Source organism: Vulpes lagopus, chromosome 11 (genome assembly GCF_018345385.1).
Source record: "Vulpes lagopus strain Blue_001 chromosome 11, ASM1834538v1, whole genome shotgun sequence".
Taxonomy (NCBI): Eukaryota; Metazoa; Chordata; class Mammalia; order Carnivora; family Canidae; genus Vulpes; species Vulpes lagopus.
In genome coordinates, this window is record NC_054834.1 from 56,743,036 (window position 1) to 56,766,509 (window position 23,474).

Genomic DNA, 23,474 nt, shown 5'->3' on the forward strand with positions numbered 1-23,474 from the left:
GTGGAGGGGTGGTGGCGGGGAGGCGGGGTGGAGGGGTGGAGGGGTGGAGGGGTGGTGGAGGGGTGGAGGGGTGGAGGGGTGGAGGGGTGGTGGGGTGGCGGGGTGGCGGGGTGGCGGGGTGGCGGGGGTGGCGGGGTGGAGGGGCGGGCGTGCCGCCTGCCAGGGTGAGCCCGCGGGAGCCCGGGTGCCGAGGAGCGAGGGGAGGGGCGCGGGGCCCCGGGGGAGGCGAGGACCGAGGGGCGTCCCAGGTCTCGGCGCCCCGGCCCGCGCTTCGCCCGGCGCGGGGTGGCGCGGGTGGCGCGGGGTGGCCCGGGGCCACGCGGGCTGGAGGGGAACAATAGCGGCTCCCGAGATGCTGGGCTCCTGCCACGGGCTGCCCGGGCCTCCGCGGCCACCTGCGGGGCCTCGCTTCTTATTTGGCTGGTTGATGGCGAGAGGCCGCGGCGGGATGGGGGAGGTGCGGGGTGCAGCGGCGCGGGGCGCGGGGCGCGGGGTGCGGGGGGCCGAGGGGGCGGCCGTTAAAGGAGTCTCCCGAGGCGGCGGCGCGGGTGATGTCAGCCGCGGACGGAAATAGAGAGGGATCGCCCGCAGATCCCCGGCGGCGGCGGGGCCGGCCCGGGCCGTCCCTCCCCCCGCGCACACGGCGCACACGCGCACGCACACACGCCCCCGCGCCCCGCGGCCTCCCCCGCGGCCTCCCCCGCCGCCCGCCGCCCGCCGCCCGCCGCCCGCCGCCCGCCGCCCGCCGCGCCCCCAGCCCCCAGCCCCGCTGCACGCGCAGGTGGCGGTGGCGGCGGCGGCCCGGCGGCCCGGGGGCGGCGCCGGCTCGCCCCCCCTCGCCCCCCCTCGCGGCCCCGCCCGCGGCCCCGAGCGCCCCGCCGTGCGCCCCGCGGTGCGCGGAGGAGAGCCGAGCCGCGGCTGAGCGCCCGCCGGAGCCTCCCGCGCGGGCCGCGGCGCTCCAGGGCTCCCCGCGAGGGGCGGGGGCGGGGAGACGCTCCCCCTTAAATAGCGCGCGCCGCAGCCCGCCTGCGCTCCCGCCGCGCCCGCTCGCCCCGCGCCGCCGCCGCCGCCGCCGCCGCCGCCGCCGGACCGAGCCCCGCAGGAGGGGCGTTCCCCAGGCCATGGCGTCCTCCGAAGGGTGAGGGGGCTCCCCTGCGACCCCGGGCAGGGGGGGCCCGCCGGCCGCCGAGGGAGGGGACGGGGTGGCGCCGCCGGGCCGCGCCAGCCGCCGAAGCCGCGAGGGTGCGGGAGGCGGACGAGGCTGTGCGAGCCGGCGGGGCCGGCGCAGGTGTGAAGACCAGCCCGACGGGAGACGCCTCCCGGGTACCTCCGAGGGGCAGCAGCGGCGGCCGCGCCGGCGGCCGGGAGGGGGCACCGGCCCGGGATGGCAGCCGGGACCCGGGCCCGGGGCGCGCCGGGGCGGGCGGGGCGGGGCGGGGCGGGCGGGCGGGGGCGCGCGGCCCTGAAGCCCGCCCGGCCTGCGCCCGCCGCACCTCGGCCTCGCACGGCGGTGGCATCTCCCCGGCCGGCTCCAGGCACGGGTGCGAGATTTGGGTGCTTCCCGGGAGGAGGCGGGCAGAGAAGTGAGTTCCGGGGGGAGGCACAGGGGTCCCCAGCTGCCGGCGGGCGGAGCGCGGGCTTCCCCATCCTGCCCCCGGCTTTGCTGCAATCCTCCCCGGGCCTCCAGAGGCCGCAGTTGCAGGGGGGACGTTCCCAGCGACGAGTGACAGCCTCCGGCCCTTCGCAAGAGGGAGATGGGGCTGCAAGGGGCCAGAGGATCCCTGGAGCACTCACACCTCTAAGGAAGGGCCCAGAACAACGTCCCTGGATGGGGAAAACTTTTCTGGCTTGGTGGAAACTGAACTAGGGATCGAAGGACTGGTGTCGGGGAGGTCAGCTCTGCGGGGAATTCACAACATTGCACTGGCCCCTTGCGAGAAGTCACTGGATCCAAGTTGCCCGGAGGGAGAGCAGCTCCCCTGGGCACTGGGGAAGAATCCTTGGTGCCGGCACTTTGCATGATTTCTCTTTCTAATAAATTTTACCAATTTCTCCGGCTTGTTTTGGGGGAGAAGGCTCTCTAAGTGGGAGCAACGAACTGTGTTCCAAAGTTAGATCTTTAGATTCCCGCCTCCCAACAAAAGGAAGGTATTTCTAAAACCATCTCTCTGTGTTCAGGAGAAGGAACTCATCCCTCTTCTGTCCCCGAGAGTCCTTCCGATGGAGCCTGGCACCTTGTGGTAGCCTGAGATTTCTTCTCTCTTTTCATTCTAATATTTTAGCGGCGTGGGCTTTTTTGATTATTGTTTCTGCAAAAAAGATACTTCAGGAAGACACGTGTGTACGGGGGGTGGGGTGGTACCTTGTGCTAAAACAGAGATCTAGAATTAAATATTAAGAGCCCATATGGCTCAGCATGAAAGCTTTGCACTGTTTAATCAGTCTTTCATATTAGAAAAGATATAAAGGCATCTCTGGCTGCCTTTGGGGGCCCTTCTAGACTTAACCCCTGCTTGTAAGGGCATCTGTAAAAGAGGTGGATGATGGTTGTCTTTCAAATCCTGCACACAACTCACTCCTTATTTTGTTAGCCAGAGGGTGGAGGGAAAAGGTAAGTCAACAACAAAGCCCCCCAGAGAGTGTATCTCACCTTTGTCCGATACGAGAACTGTGCAATGATCTGACATTAGGACAGAGCAGAAATGATTTTCAGTGTTTTTAAGATTCACCGTCAATTAATGCCATATTTGTGCACTGTGCATAGTTAAGAAAAGATAGGCTAGAAAACCCCGTTGTATTTAGGAGATGAAAGAACTGAAAAAAACTGAAAGGCCGGGCAACATATAGAAAGATCTATGACCCATTAATATTTAAGAACAGTAGCTGATGAGCAGGTGACATTTTCTGAAGCCCTGGTCTTCGTCTCTTCCTTTCTTCCAGAAGCATTTACTGAGTACCTGGGTAGACCTCACAGGGAAGGCACTCTTCGGGGATATAAGCACATAAATAGTCTGAGAGCTGGCTTTTAGAAGGCCGGCTCCAGTTGACGACTTTGATTAGCAAACTGTCCATATGGCTTGGTGAGATTCTCTTGCCTCTTCTGACATCTTTGATTAATGTGCCTTATCAACAGAAGTTCACGGAGAATCCTCAGGCGAGTTGCCTTTGTTAGCTTTTGCGTCCCACCAATGTTGGAGCTGTTTCTTTGAAACACATTGCTGAGAAGGAAGCAAAAATAGCAATACAGTTAGATGTTTTCAATACCTGTATTTTCGGTTCAACTCTGTTTGATCGAGAACGTTTGGAAATGGGAGAGCGTGGTGGACTGACCATCTGGTTACCATTCCTTTGGTGAGATAGTTACTGTCAACTACATATGCCGATTACCAAGTGGAAGCAATAGTGACATCTTATGTTTGTTTAGCACCCCGCTTGCAAAGCCCATTTGTGTATATCAGCACATTTGATTCTTCCAATGTCTGTGAAGTAGGCGGTCCAATGAAAACGGACTTTAGGAATAAAATGGCGTGGAATATAATGTCGTCTTCCCAGGAAGAGTCCAGCATTCGGCAGAACTTTGGGGTTAGCATCTGGAAGTGTCAGTTATCATTGAAGAGTATACTAGGCACGTCTAGCGCGGGCGATTACTGTTTTTCTCTCAAACCTTTGGCCTACACATGTTGCAAATTGCCTTTTGGAATATTCTTGTCAGCCTCTGCACTTGGTCATCACCTTTCCAAAGGATACTCAAAGGCGGTTTGCTTATTTGAGGTTTTTGATTATTTGGAATTGGGATTATTAGTATCCAGTTTCCGTAAAAGTCAACAGTGGACTCTTTGGTAGTTCCCAGGCCCCGAGAGATATTCTTTTTGCAAGGCAATGTCTAATTTGATAGTTGAGCACTTTTTTTTTTTCTGGCTCCCCAGAGGTGGCTAGAGCTACGGTTTTAGGTCCCTGACCCAAATTGGAAAGAGGTTATAAGTAGTTGGTGGCAGGCAGTGAGGGACCGAGTTATATTGGAGCGCCTAGATGATGTAGAGGTGGATGTTTTAGAAATATGTTCTGGGGGGTGTGGGGCGTGAAAGACTGCTAAGTCTCCGTGTTTGTCAGGAACCCACAGCGATCCGTCTTCTGATCAGTTCCCAGGAGCCAAGGGGTCAGGGCGAAAGCCAACCACAAGGGCTTGGATTTCAGTGTGACTAAGAAAGCAAATGAAACAGAAAACTGCTGACAGCAGAAAAACCCTGGCAAGGGAGACCTCTGGATTTATTATTTCAAGCAAACAAAAGCAAAACATAACGATTGCCTTCTCCCTGCTACCCTCGGGAATAAGGTTGAGGGCAGTGGGAGGAAGAGCTCACATGGAGTAGACTGAGTGGGGGGCGTGGGGTTTGGGGTCCAGAGGGGTTTGCAGATTGCCTGCCTCGGGCTCTGCTGCCATCTCCATTTCTCATTTTGAAGAATCTAAAAATCAGCCTCCTTGGGTAAAATAGATAATAATGGAATTATGAAAAAGCCACTTCATGTTTACTAAGACGGCCTCTTGGGAGTGACTGGAAGCTCAACTCTAACAAGAAACAATTTCAAATTCCAGATGAAACTGGATTTCCACCGAACGAAGTGGAAGAGCCAGCGTGTTAAAAACCAAAAAACAGGTCTGCCCGTCGGTATCAATGGCTACTTCTTTTGCTCTTTTATACAACGTGATTAGGTGCTGTCTCCTTTCGCTTCGAGTTTAAGGGAAATGTCAGACAAGGGAAAGTCTTTAAGTGATAGTGCTGCGGTTGCAGAAACCAGCAATATTTAGCAGCTAAGTGTGAAATTTCTGGGTCATTGTGCCATAAATCCTACAGACCCAGGATTGCAAAGCTTTACACAGTTTGAAGCTCAACACGGGTTGATTTCAATATAAAATCCCCCTCCCTACCCTCCTCTATGACTGTATCACCAATGCCCAGATGTCTGGTTTTCCCCCATTTAGAGGCAAACTAAATTGTTTTCCATGCTGATTTTACCCCCCGTGGGACTGGCTGGTCCCTCCGAACTCACTGAATCTACTCTTCGTTTCAATGACCTGCTATGATTATTTTAATCAAATAAAGACGCCAGTAATTAAAACCTAGCAGTAGTGGGCCAAAGTGTCACTCGGAAGACAAAATTTTAGTTTTGCTTGCGTTTTAAGAACTTTCCCTTGAAGTCTGAAAAAGAAAAATCTAACAATTGCTATAGACTGCCTTGCTTGCTGACTTCTCTACATGCTCTTAACAGCTTGTTGGGGGCAAGCAGGATGCTTCATAGCAAGGGTTTTAGAATCCAGATTAGGGCAAATCTCTTTATTTATCGGATCCTGTGCTTGCTCCCCCACCCCCCGCCCACCCCTCACCCCGCAAGGCACCAAGTGCCAAGTCCTTGGAATGAATTCTTTAAAGGAGTGTTTAAAAATACCTCATTGCTCCATCTCCACGTGCTCCACCATTGATTGGAGGCAGATGGGCCGCGTATTTGTCAGTAGAGTAGAAAAGGACTCGCATCTCGTTATAAATCTGTCTGGTTGGCTTCAGACGATGGCAGGGCAGACAATGGGCCAGCGGTATCAAAGGCAAATGGGGAAAAGGGAAGATCCTTAAACTCTTCCAAAGAATAACTCATTTTCTTAGTGCTTTGCCCCCCTCCCCCCGCCACTACCCGCCCCCAGATGGTTGTTTTTCAACAGTGTAGATATTTATTTACTTATCTTTCATCGATGTATTTATTTAATTTTCTACGCAGGCGAGCAGATGCGACAGCTGTCTGCTGAGCCGCCCCCTGGTGTTTTTGGCAATCTTGGTAGCTACTTTGGATTAAGGATGAGCGGAGCAAGGGTCGTCCTTTAAAATGGGATGAAGGGAATGAGCTCTATTTCGGTGGCTGGACTTGGCCTGTGTCAGTTTGGGCTCCCTCTAGGATACACGATGGTACTTGTTAAAGACCTCAAATGACATCCCTGGAGACCAGGAGGGCGACGTTTCCCCTCCCGCACATCCCTGTCTATTAGAGGCGTCATTTAAATCACCGAGAGGACTTTCTTCTGTTACATTTGGTCAGGGGTGCCATCTGTGTCACTTGCTCTTCATAATGTAGCATGGGACTTTCTCGTGTGCTCCCGACATCCCGGGTCCCCAGGCCCTGTGCTCTCGGGATCACAGAGGCGGTGGCAAGGCTGGAAGTGGGTCTCAGGCTGATCTGCATCCCAGGCGCGGCCGTTCCCGCAGCACGGGACGAGGTACTGGACCGCTGTGGCCTGTATGCAGCCCGCAGGCAAGTGTGTTTTGGCTTACATGGGATTTTGAAAACGTTAGGATGATTTGCCTGTACACCTGTTCCACGTAAAAAAGGAATCCTGATTCTGGCTTCTCGGAAACATCGGGAAATCTGATGGCAAAGCATCTGTCCTTTTGTCTTGGTACAATGGATTGAGTGATCACAGCCCTGCATTGTTTTAAGCGCTCTCTATGTATTAACTTATTTAATCCCCGCAGCAGTGTGAGGCACCAGGACTATTATTAGCTCCATTTTATAGGTGTGGAAACTGAGGCATAGAAAGATTAAGTAACTTGCCCAAGGTTTCGCAGTTTGCGAGTGGCAAAGACAAGCTGTAAACCCAGGCAGCCTGGCGCTGGCACCCTCGGTCCTAACCTTATTGGATGACACTGCTTGGTTCCACATGGTTGAGGTCAGCTGGGGCCAAGTGGCTGTTCTCTGAGATAGGGCCTACGCCTTCAGATTGGGCACAGTCTTTTCTGAGACTCCGAGTGCATGTGGCCTGCTTGACCCTTTACCTCTCTAAGGCAGCCTTTGAGACAATGAGTTTGAGTTCTGGCCTCTCACGGTGTGCCACTGCCCAGTGCTTGCAAATCGGCAGAGTTCTTCAAAACCCCATCTCTACACAAGGTAATTCCAGTAACTTTTTCTTGCTAACTCTTTAACCGCTACCTTCTTATTAGTTCCTTTAACTTTGCTCTGGGTTGTTCTTAATGATGAGCTCTTTTGTAATTATTGGTTGTCAGGATGGCAATAACGCAGTCTTATCCAGAAACCACCAGGGCATGACCGCGTGGGTCCCATCCTTTGGAACCCCGAACCTGGGGCATGTGCTTCTTAGTGGCAGAGGTAGCTGAGTATTTTATGGCCCTGGCATTTATCCTTTCCTGTATGATTCCAACTATAGCGGTTTAGGGTTGTGATTTCACTTACCCACTTTCTTAAAACAGCTATTACCCTGCCCTTTTAGGAGTTAGGGCTGATTAGGGCTGATGTTGTCATTGTTTTTTTTTTTGTAACATATGCAAACAGTGATGAATTAGAGTTGCCTTTTAAATTGAGGAGACATTTTTTCAGAGGTCATAGTGCTGTGTTTTAAGCGCAGTTTGCTGATCACTCAATAGGTGGCAGTAGATGTCTGCACTGGTGGTTTGACTCCTTTGGAAGCCCTTGGCTTCTTAAGGATTCCAATTCCCACAGCATTCCATTGTTTTTTCATTGAAAAAAAGAATGTCTCCCCCAAATATGTCATTTGGTATTTGTGAGACAATTGTCATGTATCGACAATGTTCATAGATACCACCATAAACAAATAAAAATGGGACCATTCATTTGAATGTATTCCAAGTCTGTCTGGCTGCATATATATACGCATATACATATGCATATATATAATGATACATATGATATAATGATATATATAATTATGTATTATTATATCATTATATATATGATATAATATGTTTTCATTACATTCTATGGAATCTTATGCTCATTTTACAGATGGAGAAATTGAAGCTTGAGAAATTTTGATTTTATGCTGTTATCAGGTGCCTTTTATTTTTAAATCTAATTCTGCTGAGTTTCAAAGTATCCACATTTTGCAGTTAATTCACATTTCCTTAAAATTTCACAGTCCCTCCTTATGTTTGTTTGTTTGTTTTAGCTCCAGTGGGTGTCTCCAATCATTTTGGTCAAAGGGAACAAGATAGCAAAGTGTGCTTGCAAGAAGAGATGATGAAGAATTTAAGAGACAATGTATAGGAAGGATGGCAGTGATTACAGAGAAGTTAACTTATCTTTGAATGGAGATGTGGCATTAAAGAAGATGCCACCATTAAAAAAAAAAAAGAGGGAATAAGTTTAGGCGACTGAGAACAATGATCAGACCCCAGCTTGTAGACATCAAACTGTAGAATTTCAAATAGAAGAAGCAGGTTAGTGCACGAAGGGAGATAGGGTAAAAGAAGACAGATAAAGCAAGGAAAGTATTCTTTTCTGTTAGGCATCAGGCCAAGCCAACTGCTGCAGACCAAATTGTATTTTTGTTTTTATCTCAGTCTTTACTTAAAAGAGCAGTTGTGATCTGATAACCAGCTTTGTTAGGAAAGTGGATAGAAGTCAACATGAACAAAGCACAATTAGATAAGCTTGTCTAGAGGTGAAATGGATGGATATCAGCTGACAATACTCATCGCAGACACTTGGAGGAGACTCATGGTCCCTGGGGAATGGGTTTAGTTATTATTTTTTATCTTTAGATGCAACATATGGTCTGGGAAAAGTGTCAAAAATGAAGTTGGGACTAATTTCTAGGAATGGCATTAGAGAGTAATGGAATTATAGACTGAATCTATTTCCCTGGTGTTTCTCTGGGATTCAAAGTCATCAATCAGGAGACATTAGTAAAATCGTCATAGAATAGAAGCTCTGAAGGGATCATCGATTTTTTGATTGTGATTAATTGCTCACATTTCAGATGAAGAACTAATCATTTGTAGAAGTTTATCTATTAGTCTGAGAATATTCAAATTTGAATTCTTTTCAAGACATTGATACATTGGGTTTGCTGCTGGTTGGTCTGGGGAGTGCTGTGAGGTGGAGACTTGTGTTCATGGAGTTTATTGAGGGGAGCTGTCAGCATAAATCCTTGTGGAAGAGGGAAAGAAGCAAGGGTGGTCCGAGGGAGAAATTGAAACAGTCGCATCAAACGACTCAGCCCATCCCACAGGAAGCTCCGGTGCAGGGATGTTTCTTCAGAGTGATCTTTCTACCACTGCACCAACCAGTCACCGAATCTGGGCTGTGCTTGCGCAGTGGGCATGGCCCCGGGTGAATACTGTAGGGCCAGGGGAAAGGCTGTAGAGGGTGCTATAGTCGGTAACTGTCACTTAGCAGCACTGCCAGCAGCTGTGGAAATAAATCTTACAATCCTGAGGGTGCAAGTATGGGAATCTCGGCGGCACACCACAGCATCCGTTAGTGACTCCAAATTCAAACATTTGAGAGATAATCGAATAATGGGTACAGTTGCCTTCGGTCTGAATATCCAGGCCTCCACAAAGCTATTATCTGGAATAAAATACTGTACCTTAAAAGAATATGTGGTTGGGGGGAAAGGATGGGGAGAATGAGTAGGGATCACGTTACCCAGGTTTAGCGGTGCCCCCCGCAGCCCCCAGAGACAGATGTCAGAAGCCCTTCTCTTCACTCCAGATCTGCCAAGAGCATCTGGTGCAACAAGAGGATGAGTATCTGAAATTGCTGCCTAGGAAAGGGTTCTCAACTCTTGTTAATGGGAAGGGCCAGAGAAAGCAATAGATAAATATATTGGGAACCAGAGAATAGCTATTGATACTTCCAGTATACTTCCAATACTGATACTTCCAGTGCTGACAGCAACCATTTCTACATTCCTCCTAGTGTGTTTCCCATGGAGTCCTTGCCTTGGGAAAAGGTGGGCAGTGAACTGAATAATCCCTTTCTGGAATATGCGCTGCGTTGTTCTGTTGATTCAAGAATGCAATGCATTCCATCAATCTGCAGCCAAAGGTGCTTTTATGTTGATATATCTCAGCTCTATTCCTTCGGCAAATATTTTGTTCAGAGGTGAAAGAGCACTTTTGTACATAATCTAAGGCTTTGTAGACCTTAGACTTCTGTGGATGTTTCCCCTTACTCTCTCATGTTTCGCTGACTCTGCTCTCTGAGACCAGGATATTGATTATGGACGTGCTTGTGTTTTTATTAGCACAACTTAATTCAAACGGCTTAGTCGTACAACAGTAGAAGACAAAACAAACCGACATTGAAAATTGCCTTTCTTTCTTTTCTTTACCTGCTTTCAAGAGTTTCAACTCTGTTATTTACTATATAGGAAATAGATACTGTGCGTATTTCCAGTATTTGGAAAAAGACAATACTGTATTCAGTCAACATTTAGAAAATCCATTTTGTACATAGAATTTAACTACCAGCCAAATACCGGGATGTGAAGGATTCACTATTGTCAAAGAAATTATTTTTAACAAAAGATTTTAACCTTTTGTCCTCTGGATCAGTGGCTCTTTCTCCCATAACAGTGATAACAACAACAACAAGTGCAATTGTTAAAAAACCAAAATAAAAAAAAAAACAATCCCCAAAAACCCAAACTTCAAATATTTCAGAATGGCATAAAATAAAGAAGTAAAACAATGCCTCCTACCTCAACCTTGTTATCTAGACTTACTCATGATTTGGCCTGTCCTTTGAGACATTTTTTCTATGTCCATATGAACATCGTATTGTTAATGTGCAAATTGCACCATCCTATACGACTGTTTTACAACTTGGTTTCCACTTAATACCTCCAGGTATATATGCGTCTGTTATATATATCTGGTAATAGTCTGCCATATGGCCACGTAATGATTGATTTAATCAGTCCCTGACCGATAGACATTTAGGTTCTCTTCAAGTCCTTGTTGTCATAACAGTGTTGGGTGGAATATGAAATGGAAGGGAGAATGAGGCAGGGACACGGAGACCAGTTAGGATTCAGGAGACAGCAGTGATCCATAGGGGGAAATAATGGCCCAAATGAGGGCATAGGGATGCATTTGCATTACCAGGTTCTGGAGATATTTAGAAGGACTCAGTGACCAAACGTAAGTAGTGGGAGAGCAGGAGGGATCTCTTGGATTTCTGGCTTAAGCAAATGGAGGTGGGAAAGAGTGCAGAAAAGGAATTCAAGAGAGAGATGGCAAGTTTGAAGAGGAAGATAATTCAGTTCAGCACACTGGGTTAGAATTTTTTGGTGGGGGGCACCGGGGTGGCTCAGTGGTTGAGTGTCTGCCTTTGGCACAGGGATCCTGTGCCAAATAGAATTTCAAATAGAAGAAGCAGGTTAGTGCATGAGTCCTGCATCAGGCTCCCTGCGGGGAGCCTGCTACTGTCTCTGCCTCTCTCTGTGTCTCTTATGAATGAATAAATAAAATATTTTAAAAAAAGAATTCTTTGGTGGGGCATCAGGTGGGGATGCTTACTGAGCAGTTGGATATAAGGGCTTCTGGGCGTCTTGAGGGAGTGATATATATGATTACAGAAGTAAATGAGCTCACCCAGAGAGATCATGAGGCTAGAAAGAAAAATGGGGGTGGATAGGTGCTGAGGGACAAGTCCTGGGATGCTCCTATGTCTGTAGATGGGCGGCGGGGGGTGGAGGGATGATTCAGGGTTCACAGGATTCTGAGAAATAAGGAGGAACATAGAAGAGAGCAGGTGTCCAGATGGGGAGGTGGGGCCACGTGCTATGGCGAGGTAAAATAAGGTAAGTCCTGAAAAGTATCATTGGGTTTATCGATTTCAAGGCAATCACTGACCTGTTCCAGAGCAGGGTCAGCAAAGGGGTGGCTACCGGGACAACGGTGGTGTGGGTTGAGAATGGATAGAGAGAGAAAAGGAATGTAATTTTTTTTTTCAAGAGTGGCTATCAAGGGAGGAAGGGAGTAGGAAAGTAGATGCAGGGGAGGTTGCATTTTTGGCTTACTCGTTTCAGTCTTAGGCTGGGCGCAATGTAAGCATGTTCATGTGCTAAGGGAGGGTTCGGGTAACGATGGCGAGGTCTTCTCGGGTACCCTCTGTGGAAGCTGGTGAAAGGAGGAGTCAGAACGAGAGAGCAATTCATTGCTCGACCTGGAGATTCCTGCCGGGGAGGGGAGGGCAGTGTGGCTCTGTGAGTGCTTGGCCACAGTTCCCGTAGACTTCCTGCTTGCCCAGTCCTGTAGCCCACAGCGTAGGGAAGGACAGCTCAGGACACAGGTGGACCAAAGGGCACCTGCCTGGACTGGCGGATCTGTGCCTGCCACTCTGGTGATACGCCATGGAGTGACAGATGGGGCAGCGGGCTAGAGCTGGGTCGATTATTTAGTAGTGATTATCTTTAGTTTTTAAGGTTTAACTTCTGGAAGTCTTTCTAAGTCTCCTGAGCTGGGATTCTTCTCCCCCCACCCCACCCCCACCTAATTGTTCATTTGTAGTCTCGTGTAGCTGGTGAAATGTCATTGGACTCATTCTTGATCTTCATTTTCTCCGCTCTGTATTCTCTTTGGATCTCACCTCTTGGGCCTTTTCACATCACAGGCATATTGCCAAGTCTAAAATGTATATTTCCAGCTCAGATCTCTTCTCCAAGCTCCAGATTCCTAGATCCTATCATCTAATCGACGTCTCCCTTTGTGCGATGCACCGACATCTCCAAATTACTGTGCCTGCAGAGGAACTCCTGATATTTCCTCCTTCAGACTTAACCCTACGCCATCCCCCTAAGTGTCTCCCATCTCAGTAAATGGCACCAGCATTCATCTGGCCGTTCAAAGTGAGCAGTGTAGGTGTTAGCCCTATTTGTTCTTTTTCTTCCATCAGCCCCAACCTACAAGCTTTCTCAGTCCCATCTCCAAAAGGCACCTTTGCCACAGCCCTCACATCAGCTCGGACAACTGCCATCGCTCTGCTGCAAGCTCCACAACCTTCTACTTTTGGGTTCCTCAACTACCCCCATGGTCTTGTCCACCACCTTAGGGCCCATTCCTTTGGTCAGGACCACCTCCTACCTCCACCCCCAGTCCTTCTTCCACTGGCAGGTGCTCTCTTAGCCTAGAGCACCCTTCAGTCCTCGATGCGAACACCATTTCCCAGAGAGGCCTTCTCCCATCACTCCAGAAACGAGGCCCCCGTCTCGTTTGCTTCCTTCATGACATCAGTTATAGTTTTGTAAATATTTTATTTATTTACCTTTTGGTTTGCACCTGCCTCCCCACCAGAACGTTAGCACTCCGGTGGCTGGTCCATCATTGCACCCCCCCCCCGCCCCCCAATGCTGACACCATGCACTACATGAACATTTATTGACTGAATGCTCATCTGCCTCATCCAGTCTGGGGACGTGGGAAGGCTTCTCCCATTTGAGCTGGGTGTCTGTTCCCGTTACACTGGTTCAGCCCTCTCTCACACACTTCGTGCTAACAGAGGTGTCGTTAGCACGTCTAAGGCTTGTCTGTCTGCTTGCCATCCTCGTGCCTCAGTTTACTACCATTGCCACAATGCGTGTGGGTGTAATCGCCTTGTCTAGCTTGGGAAGGAGACCTGCTAGGGCACCCAGGGGCCAGGAGGGGATGATGGTTTCAGGGAGGCGTCCGGGCCAAAGTGGAGAGAACACATCCTTTTGCTTCTTGGGACGCATCCTCTCTTTTTTAAGGTTCTGGTGGTCAGTTGAACCCCCATGCCCAGTGGTCAGTAACCAGACTTTGGACTGCTCCGTAGTGAGGGGGTTCAGGGAGGTTACAAGAAAAACTCGCTGGGCAGCAGCTCATCTTGTGAAGCCACAGATAGACGGGTCGTAACCAGTCCTGCGCCTCTGCTCTTGTCTGGGAAAGATGACAAAGTCCTATCGCTGCTGTTATTTTTAAATGCAGTGACGTTCCATCAGGGGCGACTTTTGAACCCCAGCCCCCCACCCCCGTCTTTCCCAAGGATCACCTGCCTCCTCTCGGAAGGAGGTCTCTCTGTTCCTTTTCCTTGCGCCTTGTGAACGAACACAAGGAGAAGCTAGCATGACTTTGATATTCAGATACAAAGAAGGATTTCTTAACGTCCAAGATGGTGTTTATATTGCATCGGTGAATAAAATCCAGGCTCAGTAGTCCAATTGCCTTTGGAACTGATTTAGAAAAAGAAGAGTTGCTGGAGGCTGACAACGTTACTGTGAAATTGATGCTTTTTAGCTTTTAAAGAGATTCTCTATGTATTTCATCATTCCCCATAGAATTCTCCTTTCTGGGCTTCCTACTGTGGTTGGCAAAAAAGAGGCATGAGTCTAGAAATAATAAATCTTGTGGTTGGTATCAGTGTTTTCCGAAATAAAAAGGTTTGATGTTTCTCTGGTTCCCGAGGTGACTGCTCTGGAGCTTTCTGGCAGTGAGACCCGTTGAAGGGTATTTGTTGTGCCCTGGGCGGGGGGTGGGTCAGAGAATAAAAACCCTGTCTGGCATCTCCTTTCTTGACTCTCAGGGAGAATTCTGGGATTGGGGGACGGGTCACTTTGTGAAACCCCCTTCCTGAGCCTTGTGGGAAAGTCTTCAGCTGCAACCACCCCCTCATCCTTATGGCAAAGGCCGGATCCCACCTGGATTTGCAGCCAGGGGCATTCAAACTGCAGTGTTTGAGGTCAAAGTAAACTCAAAGCAGGGCACTGTGCTTTCTGGTTTCCGCAGGCCTGGGAGTCTCTGTTAGTTGGGAGAACTAAGTGCACACGGGTCACGTTTTTTACTTTATTTGCTTTCTCTTTCCCTCTGAAGACTCTCAGTGGGTTTCCAGGAAAGTAAACCCCAGATGCCACACAAATGTCACATGACTGTTGGTTCCCCAGCAATCGGAAGGGCCAAAGCAGTGTGTGCAGCAGGGGGCACTGTGGAGCCCCACGTAGGCTCTCCACAGGCCAAGGATCATTTTCCTGCAGCTCTGAAGCAGGAGCCAGAGGGCGAATTTTCCCTGTCCCAGGCCAACACCAGCTGTGAGCTTGGTTTGAAAGAAAGGAAGCCCTACTGCTTTGATTATTTACATTCCAAGTGACCTGGAGTTGTTAAGTCTCCCAGGGGACCAGAGCTCCCTGGCCCGCAGGGCCACCTCTGGGACGGGAGGTTGAGAGAGCGTTGACAGCTGTCTCCTTCACCATCCTGGTCCTTGTCCACGTCATCAGCCACCTGGCTTCTCCTGGGGAGTCATCGGTGCCGATGGAGAAAGATTCGCTGGTTCCAGAGCTCGGGTAGGTCCAAACTGATTTTGTGTGGGTTGTTGACAGACTTTTAAGGTGAAGGGGTGACCATGGGGGAAAGGAGAGGCCTCTAAAGAAGAATAAAAAGACACCTTAGGTATTGAAAGGTGCATTTTGAAAGAGTTGGAAAGGCCCCAAAATAAGCAACACCAGAATGGAAATAGGAAAACAGTTATCCTTCTTTTCAATAGGCTTAACCAGGGGCACCTGGGGGTGTTCAGTGGTTGAGCATCTGCCTTCTGCCCAGGGCGTGATCCCGGGGTCCTGGGATCGAGTCCCGCATCGGGCTCCCCGCAAGGAGCCTGCTTCTCCCTCTGCCTGTGTCTCTGCCTCTCATGAATAAATAAACAAAGTCTTTTTAAAAAGACCCAATAAGTCGAACCAGCTACCTTGGAAGTCCAGCTTGTATTCCAACACTGTTGGAAGCGGGCAACAAAATTAAGGTAGGCGTGAAAATGCTGAATGTGTGTTACAGGGCACACTCCCTTGGGAGGCAGCCGGACAGGACTGAGACTTAATTCCATATATTTGTCTAAAAGGGTTACTTCCCTCTCTACCTTTGAGCCTAGCTGCTGAGGCCGGCCAGGGAGATGAAGACATTCCCATGTTTTCCAGGAGCAGGAATATCCCGGTTCCATCCAGCTGTGACTTTGGAGCCACATCACAGGGCGTTTGAAATTAACCTTTGAGTTTCTCACGTCAGGGAGTCACCGGGTGTTTGTTGAATGAATAAATGAAAGCAGTCATGAAACTCACTGGCTGAGTTTTGTTTTGTTTTTAAAGATTTTATTTATTTATTCATGAGCGACACAGAGAGAGGCAGAGACACAGGCAGAGGGAGAAGCAGGCTCCGTGCAGGGAGCCTGATGTGGGACACGATCCTGGGTCTCCAGGATCAGGCCCTGAGCTGAAGGTGGCACTAAACCACTAAGCCACTGGGTGGCTGAGTTCTTAGTGGCACTAAACCACTAAGCCACTGAGTTCTTTAATATAATAATTTCTGATTCCTCTTTCAAGAGAATCTTAGGTTGAGTAAAAAGAAAGAAATGCAGGGATGCCGGGCCAGTTTCATGGGCACGTGGTGGGCAATAGCACAGGGCCTGAGCTCAGAAGGGCCCTTGCTTTGGTTTAATGCTCTGCAGTCACCGTCTTGAAATTTTTTTTTAAAGATTTTATTTATTTATGAGAGGCACAGAGAGAGGGAGGGAGAGGGGGAGGCAGAGAGAGGCAGGCTCCATGCAGGGAGCCTGATGCAGGACTCGATCCTGGGATGCCAAGACCATGCCCTGGGCCGAAGGCAGGCACTAAACCGCTGAGCCGTCCAGGGATCCCCCTTGAAGTTCTTAATAATGAGGGGCCTTGTGTTTTCAATTTGCACTGGGCCTTGCAAATTATGGGGCCAGTCCCACAGGGAAGCCACATGTGTGCGGGCCTGTATGAGATACTGTTAATGGTGACGGAGAGAATGACCTTGAGGATACCTCGTCTCTTGCAGGCCACTACAATATTCCAATAAGGAGGCTTTTTGCATGAAACAGCTTCTGGGAGCTGGTGTTGCACAGTGGTTAAAAGGGAGTGTTTTATTTATTTATGATAGTCACACACACACACACACACACACACACACACACACAGAGGCAGAGACACAGGCAGAGGGAGAAGCAGGCTCCATGCACCGGGAGCCCGACATGGGATTCGATCCTGGGTCTCCAGGATCGCGCCCTGGGCCAAAGGCAGGCGCCACACCGCTGCGCCACCCAGGGATCCCAAGGGAGCGTTTTATACTCAGAAAAACCCACGCACAATTTTCTGTTCCTCCACTTACGAGCGGGGATAGCTTCCGGGAAGTGAATGAATCTCTCTGAGGCTCAGTTTGTCCCTCAAGTAGAGACAATAGCAGCCAGTTGATAGGGTTTGGAAGGAGGAGGGCAGGATGTGAGTGCAGCACTCCGGGTGGTGTCTGGGGCAAGGTGGACACCCTGTGGCGATGACTATCATCCTTCTTGAAATAGCGTGACTGTGGGACTTTTAGCCTGTTGAAGTTAGCGGAGGCTATCATCCCACCTGTCTCCTGACTTCGCAAATTAGATAGTTAACACTCAGCGCATACCCACAGGTATGTTGGCTAATTCTTTCTCCCGGAGCCACAGGTGATAAGATTAGAAGGTAGGCCCCGGGCTGCTTTGATCTTATGAGTGGTGGTGTTTGGATTAGCGTAGGTTTGTTTGAAGACTTTTCTCCTATGTGCTTTCAACCCTGGAACTCATGACTTCTGACTCGAAATGCGTGGTGGCTTTTCCAGCAGGCCTCCAGCCGTCTGGCACCAGCCAGGCGCCCTACAATTCAGTTCAATTCTGACACTTAACTACCTGGAATTGGCCTCAGGGCCCATGAGCAAGGGGCTGAGTCCCACCAGACTGCCCCCACTTGGATGCCGGTTGGAAGCCCACGTTGCAGTTCTGACCGCCTCGCTGACCCCCAGCCGCCTTCCCAGGTTTGATAACCTGACAACTCAGGGAAACACCTCACTTATGTGTCCCAATTTATTAGTAAAGGACACTGCTCAGAAGCAGCTAAATGGAAATGCATAGGTCAAGATATTGGGGAAGGGACGTGGTGTCCTCTCTGGGCGCACCAACGTCCCAGCACTTCAGTGTGTTCACCAGCCCAGAAGCTCCTGAAGCATCATTTGAGGCCTTTCTTTCTTTCTTTCTTTCTTTCTTTTTTCTTTTTTTTAAGATTTTATTTACTCATTCACGAGAGACACAGAGAAAGAGGCAGGCTCCAAGCAGGGAGCCCAATGAAGGACTCGATCCCAGGACCCCGGGATCACGCCCTGAGCCAAAGGCAGACGCTCAACCACTGAGCCACCCAGGCACCCCTCTATGTGATTTTGAAGGGAAATCAAGTAGTTAGAAAGACTTCTGTAGGGTTTTTTTCCTTTTTTTTTTTTTTTTTTAATGTTATCTCTGTTAAGTTTTCATGGGACTCTGATTTTTCAGGGATGTACCTAGATGATTTGTGGCAGGAGTAAGCCATATTAAGGTATGATTCTGTAAGGGTGGAGAGTTTATCCCTGACAAATTTATTCCTTATGCATGAAATCCCATGCTGGCTAGATACAAACAAGATTAAAAAAAAGTTCCGTAACACCTATTCTATCACTAACCAGCGATAAATGTCTTTAACATTGGTATGTTTCATTTCAGACTACATGCATATTTGCATATCAATACATTTTTAATAAAAAGGGAAGCATAGGGCAGCCTGGGTGGCTCAGTGGTTTAGCGCCGCCTTCAGCCCAGGGCGTGATCCTGGAGACCTGGGATCGAGTCCCACGTCGGGCTCCTGCATGGAGCCTGCTTCTCCCTGTGTCTCTGCCTCTCTCTCTCTCTCTCTCTCTCTCTTTCTGTGTCATGAATAAATGAATAAAATTTTTTTATTTTTTAAAAAAAGGGAAACATAGCCTATAGATTGTCCTATAAACTAATATTTTGACTTGGCAATGTATTATGAACATCTGTTAATAAATTTAGACGAAGAAATGTCTTTTCTCTGCAGTTGGTTACCCCTACCCCCACCCCCCCGTCTTGGCTCTTTATATGTACATGTCCTCTTTTACATTCCACATCAGTCATCTGTTGAGATGATCACATTCTTTTTGTTTCAGGGCTTTGCACAACATTCTCACATGAGTTCTTTTCTGTAACTGTGCAGAGTTCACACTGTGTTTTTAGGGGGTTAGCTTTCCTCTAACAAGTGCTTTTTGTGGGGAAAAAAAAAAGGTGGCTCTCGATGTTACTGGGACAGGCTTCTTCCTTTTTGCCCTGACCTTTTGCTTCACCTGGAAGGAGCTGAACACCTTTTCTATTCTGAGGATGAGTAGATGGTCTGAAAAGCTGCGCACACCTGGAAAAGGCATCCTCTGCAGCACGAGCATGGAGATGCAAAGTTTGCCTCTCATGTCCTTAACCTTCCTGTCTCAAGATCCAGCCCTGCGCCTTACCCCAACTGCCTCTCCACCTCCAGCTGCCGCATCTGGGTTTTGTACGCAATTTTTATGGAGATGACACCCACATAACAATCATGCAGGGAGAATCATCCAGTTTGGCTTCATTATCCGGGTAGGGCAAGCTCAAGGTGTTGGGTGCAGCTAATTAAAAGGGCTTGCTCTGGTTTCCCATCTTGGGAGATGCCCAAGGGGGCTAAGTGTCTGTTAAAGTCCATCTCTTGACTTCTTTTCGAGATGAAGGAAGACTATGCGGGGAGGACAGCGATTCAGGGAGTAGGGAAAGAAGAGAGGCGAGTCATAAGGACATGATGAAGGTCCTTAAACGTGGATGGGTTGCTCTTTCCAGGCTGGTAGGCACAGTCTGTGGCTGAATGTTTTTATTTTGTACTTGACTTGCAGGCTGCAAATAAATGCTCACGAAGCCTCTCCTGGAACTGGATAGTGACCCAGGCATGGGCGGGCTCTGCAGGGCTTCCTTCCCTCCTGTTGGCAAGGCTCTGAATGGGCTCTCTCTAAAGTGCAGCATACTCGGCCCTCATCTGGTGTGTCTCACAGCTCTGTAGGGCTGAGTAGGAGGCTAAGCCTTCTGCTGCTTAGGGTAAGACTTTGCCTTTTTTTAGATCTCTTAAGATGAGATAACTCAATCACCTCTTAGAGTTGGGCGATGGCATTGCTTTTTATCACCTGACAAACCCCGGACCTCAGATATCTCTTTGCACAGGCTTTACTTAATGCTGCGTGTGGTTGCTGAAGGCTTCGTCTCCTTTGGACTACTCACCGCGGGTAGCTCGTCAAATGGGGTGTGTCTCCTTGGCCAAACCATATTTTTGTTCCATCCCCTTCAAGAGTGAGAGTGGTCAGTGCAAGTGAAATTGCACTAGAAATTTCTACCAAGTGGGCTTTGATGGCACATTGAGGATAATAAAGTGTTTCTACTTGCCGTCCCTGTGGACTCAGAATGGTCCAGAACATTTGGCCCCGCCCCCCTCATTAGGCTGAGGCCCATAGTCAAAGTGGGTTAAGAGGCCTGGATTTTAGTCTTTGCTCTGCCACTGGCTTTTGGGCCACAAATCTACCTATTGTATCTCATTCTTTCTCCTGCCCAGCATGTGAGCTTTAGAAGGCATATTGCCCACTTTGCCTGTGTTCCCCGTGCCTTAGACCCCCATCCCCAGAGGCTCGCTTCCCCGTGCCTTAGACCCCCATCCCCAGAGGCTCGCTGTTCTGGGGTCCCTGGGGCTGTAATTCGCGGCAGTCTTGGTGGACGGGTGAGGTGGGGAAAGCCAAACTCGCCTTAGCTTCTCTGTCCTGACCTCCCCAGATCCTCTCACATCCAAGGGCGCTACGAACAGATGGACTTTATCTAAGATATGGGAACAACCAGAGGGAATAATGATTTATTTATTTATTTATTTATTTATTTATTTATTTATTTAATTGGAGTTTAGTTTGCCAACATATAGCATATCACCCAGTGCTAATCCCATCAAGTGGCCCCTTCAGTGCCCGTCACCCAGTCACCCAGTCACCCCATCCCCCCGCCTACCTCCCTTTCCACCACCCCTTGTTTGTTTCCCAGAGTTAGGAGTCTCTCATGTTCTGTCTCCCTTTCTGATATTTCGCACTCATTTTTTCTCCTTTCCCCTTTATTCCCTTTCACTGTTTTTTTATATTCCCCAAATGAATGAGACCCTATAATGATTGTCCTTCTCTGATTGACTTACTTCACTCAGCATAATACCCTCCAGTTCCATCCACATCAAAGCAAATGGTGGGTATTTGTCGTTTCTAATGGCTGAGGAACATTCCATTGTATACATAGACCACATCTTCTCTATCCATTCATCTTTCGATGGACACCCAGGCTCCTTCCACAGTTTGGCTATTGTGGACATTGCTGCTAGAAACATCAGGGTGCAGGTGTCCCAGCATTTCACTGCATCTGTATCTTTGGGGCAAATCCCCAGCAGTGCAATTGCTGGGTCTAGGGCATAACTCTTTGAGGAACCTCCACACAGTTTTCCAGAGTGGCTGCACCAGTTCACGTTCCCACCAACAGTGCAGGAGGGTTCCCCTTTCCCCACATCCTCTCCAACATCTGTTGTTTCCTGTCATGTTAATTTTTCCCACTCTCACTGGTGTGAGGTGGGATCTCATTGTAGTTTTGATTTGTATTTCCCTGATGGCCAGTGATGCAGAGCATTTTCTCATGTGCTTGTTGGCCATGTCTATGTCTTCCTCTGTGAGATTTCTGTTCATGTCCTTTGCCCATTTCATGATTGAATTGTTTGTTTCTTTGCTGTTGAGTTTAATAAATTCTTTATAGATCTTGGATACTGGCCCTTTATCTGATAGGTCAGTTGCAAATATCTTCTCCCATTCTGGAGGTTGCCTTTTAGTTTTGTTGACTGTTTCTTTTGCTGTGCAAAAGCTTCTTATCTTGATGAAGTCCCAGTAATTCATTTTTGCTTTTGTTTCCCTTCCCTTCATGGATGTATCTTGCAAGAAGTTGCTGTGGCCAAGTTCAAAAAGGGTGTTGCCTGTGTTCTCGTCTAGGATTTTGGTGGATTCTTGTCTCACATTTAGATCTTTCATCCATTTTGAATTTATCTTTGTGTATGGTGTAAGAGAATGGTATAGTTTCATTTCTGCACATGGCTGTCCAATTTTCCCAACACCATTTATTGAAGAGACTGTCTTTTTTCCAGTGGATAGTCTTTCCTGCTTTGTTGAATATAGTTGACCGTAGAGTTGAGGGCCCATTTCTGGATTCTCTATTCTGTTCCATTGATCTATGTGCCAGTACCACACTGTCTTGATGATCACAGTAGTACAACCTGAAATCTGGCATCGTGATGCCCCCGGTTCTGGTTTTCTTTTTTAATATTTCCCTGGCTATTCGGGGTCTTTTCTGATTCCACACAAATCTTAAGACTATTTGTTCCAACTCTCTGAAGAAAGTCCATGGTATTTTGATAGGAATTGCATTAAATGTATAAATTGCCAATAGGATCCAATAGTACATTAAGAAGATTATTCACCATGACCAAGTGGGATTTATCCCGGGGATGCAAGGCTGGTTCAACACTCGTAAAGCAATCAACGTGATAGATCATATCAACAAGAGAAAAAAGAAGAACCATGTGATTCTCTCAATAGATGCAGAGAAAGCATTTGACAAAATTACAGCATCCATTCCTGATCAAAACTCTTCAGAGGGTAGGCATAGATGGAACATTCCTCAGCATCTTAAAAGCCATCTATGAAAAGCCCACAGCAAATATCATTCTCAGTAGGGAAACACTGGGAGCCTTTCCCCTAAGATCAGGAACATGACAGGGATGTCCACTCTCACCACTGCTATTCAACATAGGACTAGAAGTCCTAGCCTCAGCAATCAGGCAACGAAAAGAAATAAAAGGCATTCAAATTGGCAAAGAAGAAGTCAAACTCTCCCTTTGGGCAGACGACATGATACTGTACATAGAAAACCCAAAAGCCTCTACCCCAAGATTGCTAGAACTCATACAGCAATTTGGCAGTGTGGCAGGATACAAAATCAATGCCCATAAATCAGTGGCATTTCTCTACACTAAAAATGAGACTGAAGAAAGAGAAATTATGGAGTCATCCCATTTACAATTGGACCCAAAGGCATAAGATACCTAGGAATAAACCTAACCAAAGAGGTAAAGGACCTATACCCTAAAAACTACAGAACACCTCTGAAAGAAATGGAGGAAGACACAAAGACATGGAAAAATATTCCATGCTCATGGATTGGAAGAATTAATATTGTGAAAATGTCTATGCTACCCAGGGTAATTTACACATTCAATGGAATAATGATTTAAAAAAAGATAACCAGGGGCCACCTGGGTGGCTCAGTAGGTTAAGCATCTGCCTTTGGTTCAGGTCATGATCCCCAGCATCCTGGGATAGGGTCCCTGCACCAGACTCTCTGCTCAGTGGGGAGCCTGCTTCTCTCTCTCCCTCTGCCCCTCCCCCTGCTGGTGCTCTCTCACCCTCTCAAATAAATAAATAAATAAATAAATAAATAAATAAAATCCTAAAAAAAAAAAAAAAAGATAACCATAAAAATCACTGTTCTCAGTGCTTAAGAGAAAAAGAATCCGAAACATTTGGCAGGAGGTCTCCTAAGAGATGAACTCATCCCTGGTGACTGTGTGAGGGCTGAAGTCAGAGGAGGAGCTCCTCTTCCAGTCCTCCTCCGGGCTAACCACTACTTGCTTTTGGAAATCCCTGCTCCTGCCCACAGGGGGCCGAGGGTTGTCCTGGGATCTCGGTCACCCTCCTGCTCCAGGACAGCTTTTGAGTGTTCACTGTGGA

The 23,474-nt window shown here is 48.5% G+C and overlaps 1 protein-coding gene and 1 long non-coding RNA gene across 4 annotated transcripts in view; one reads left to right on the forward strand and one right to left on the reverse strand.

The window, feature by feature from the left end:
• The first annotated feature begins 929 nt into the window (after positions 1-929).
• Positions 930-23,474, forward strand: part of SLC1A2 (solute carrier family 1 member 2) — a 152,158-nt gene continuing 129,613 nt past the window's right edge. Inside the window, exon 1 of one of the 3 annotated variants that reach the window (XM_041773751.1) lies at positions 930-1,138. In XM_041773751.1, coding sequence (XP_041629685.1) covers positions 1,122-1,138 — 17 coding nt within the window. In that variant the 5' untranslated portion in view covers positions 930-1,121. Of the gene's footprint in view, positions 1,139-6,819; positions 6,931-15,084; positions 15,104-23,474 lie in introns of those variants that run through there. The other 2 variants (XM_041773753.1, XM_041773750.1) reach the window with 2 other exon arrangements.
• Positions 2,762-5,582, reverse strand: LOC121501575. The gene is made up of 2 exons (XR_005990640.1): positions 5,446-5,582; positions 2,762-3,218 (listed from the first exon to the last, which is right to left on the reverse strand). It is a non-coding gene; the product is annotated as an uncharacterized LOC121501575 (long non-coding RNA).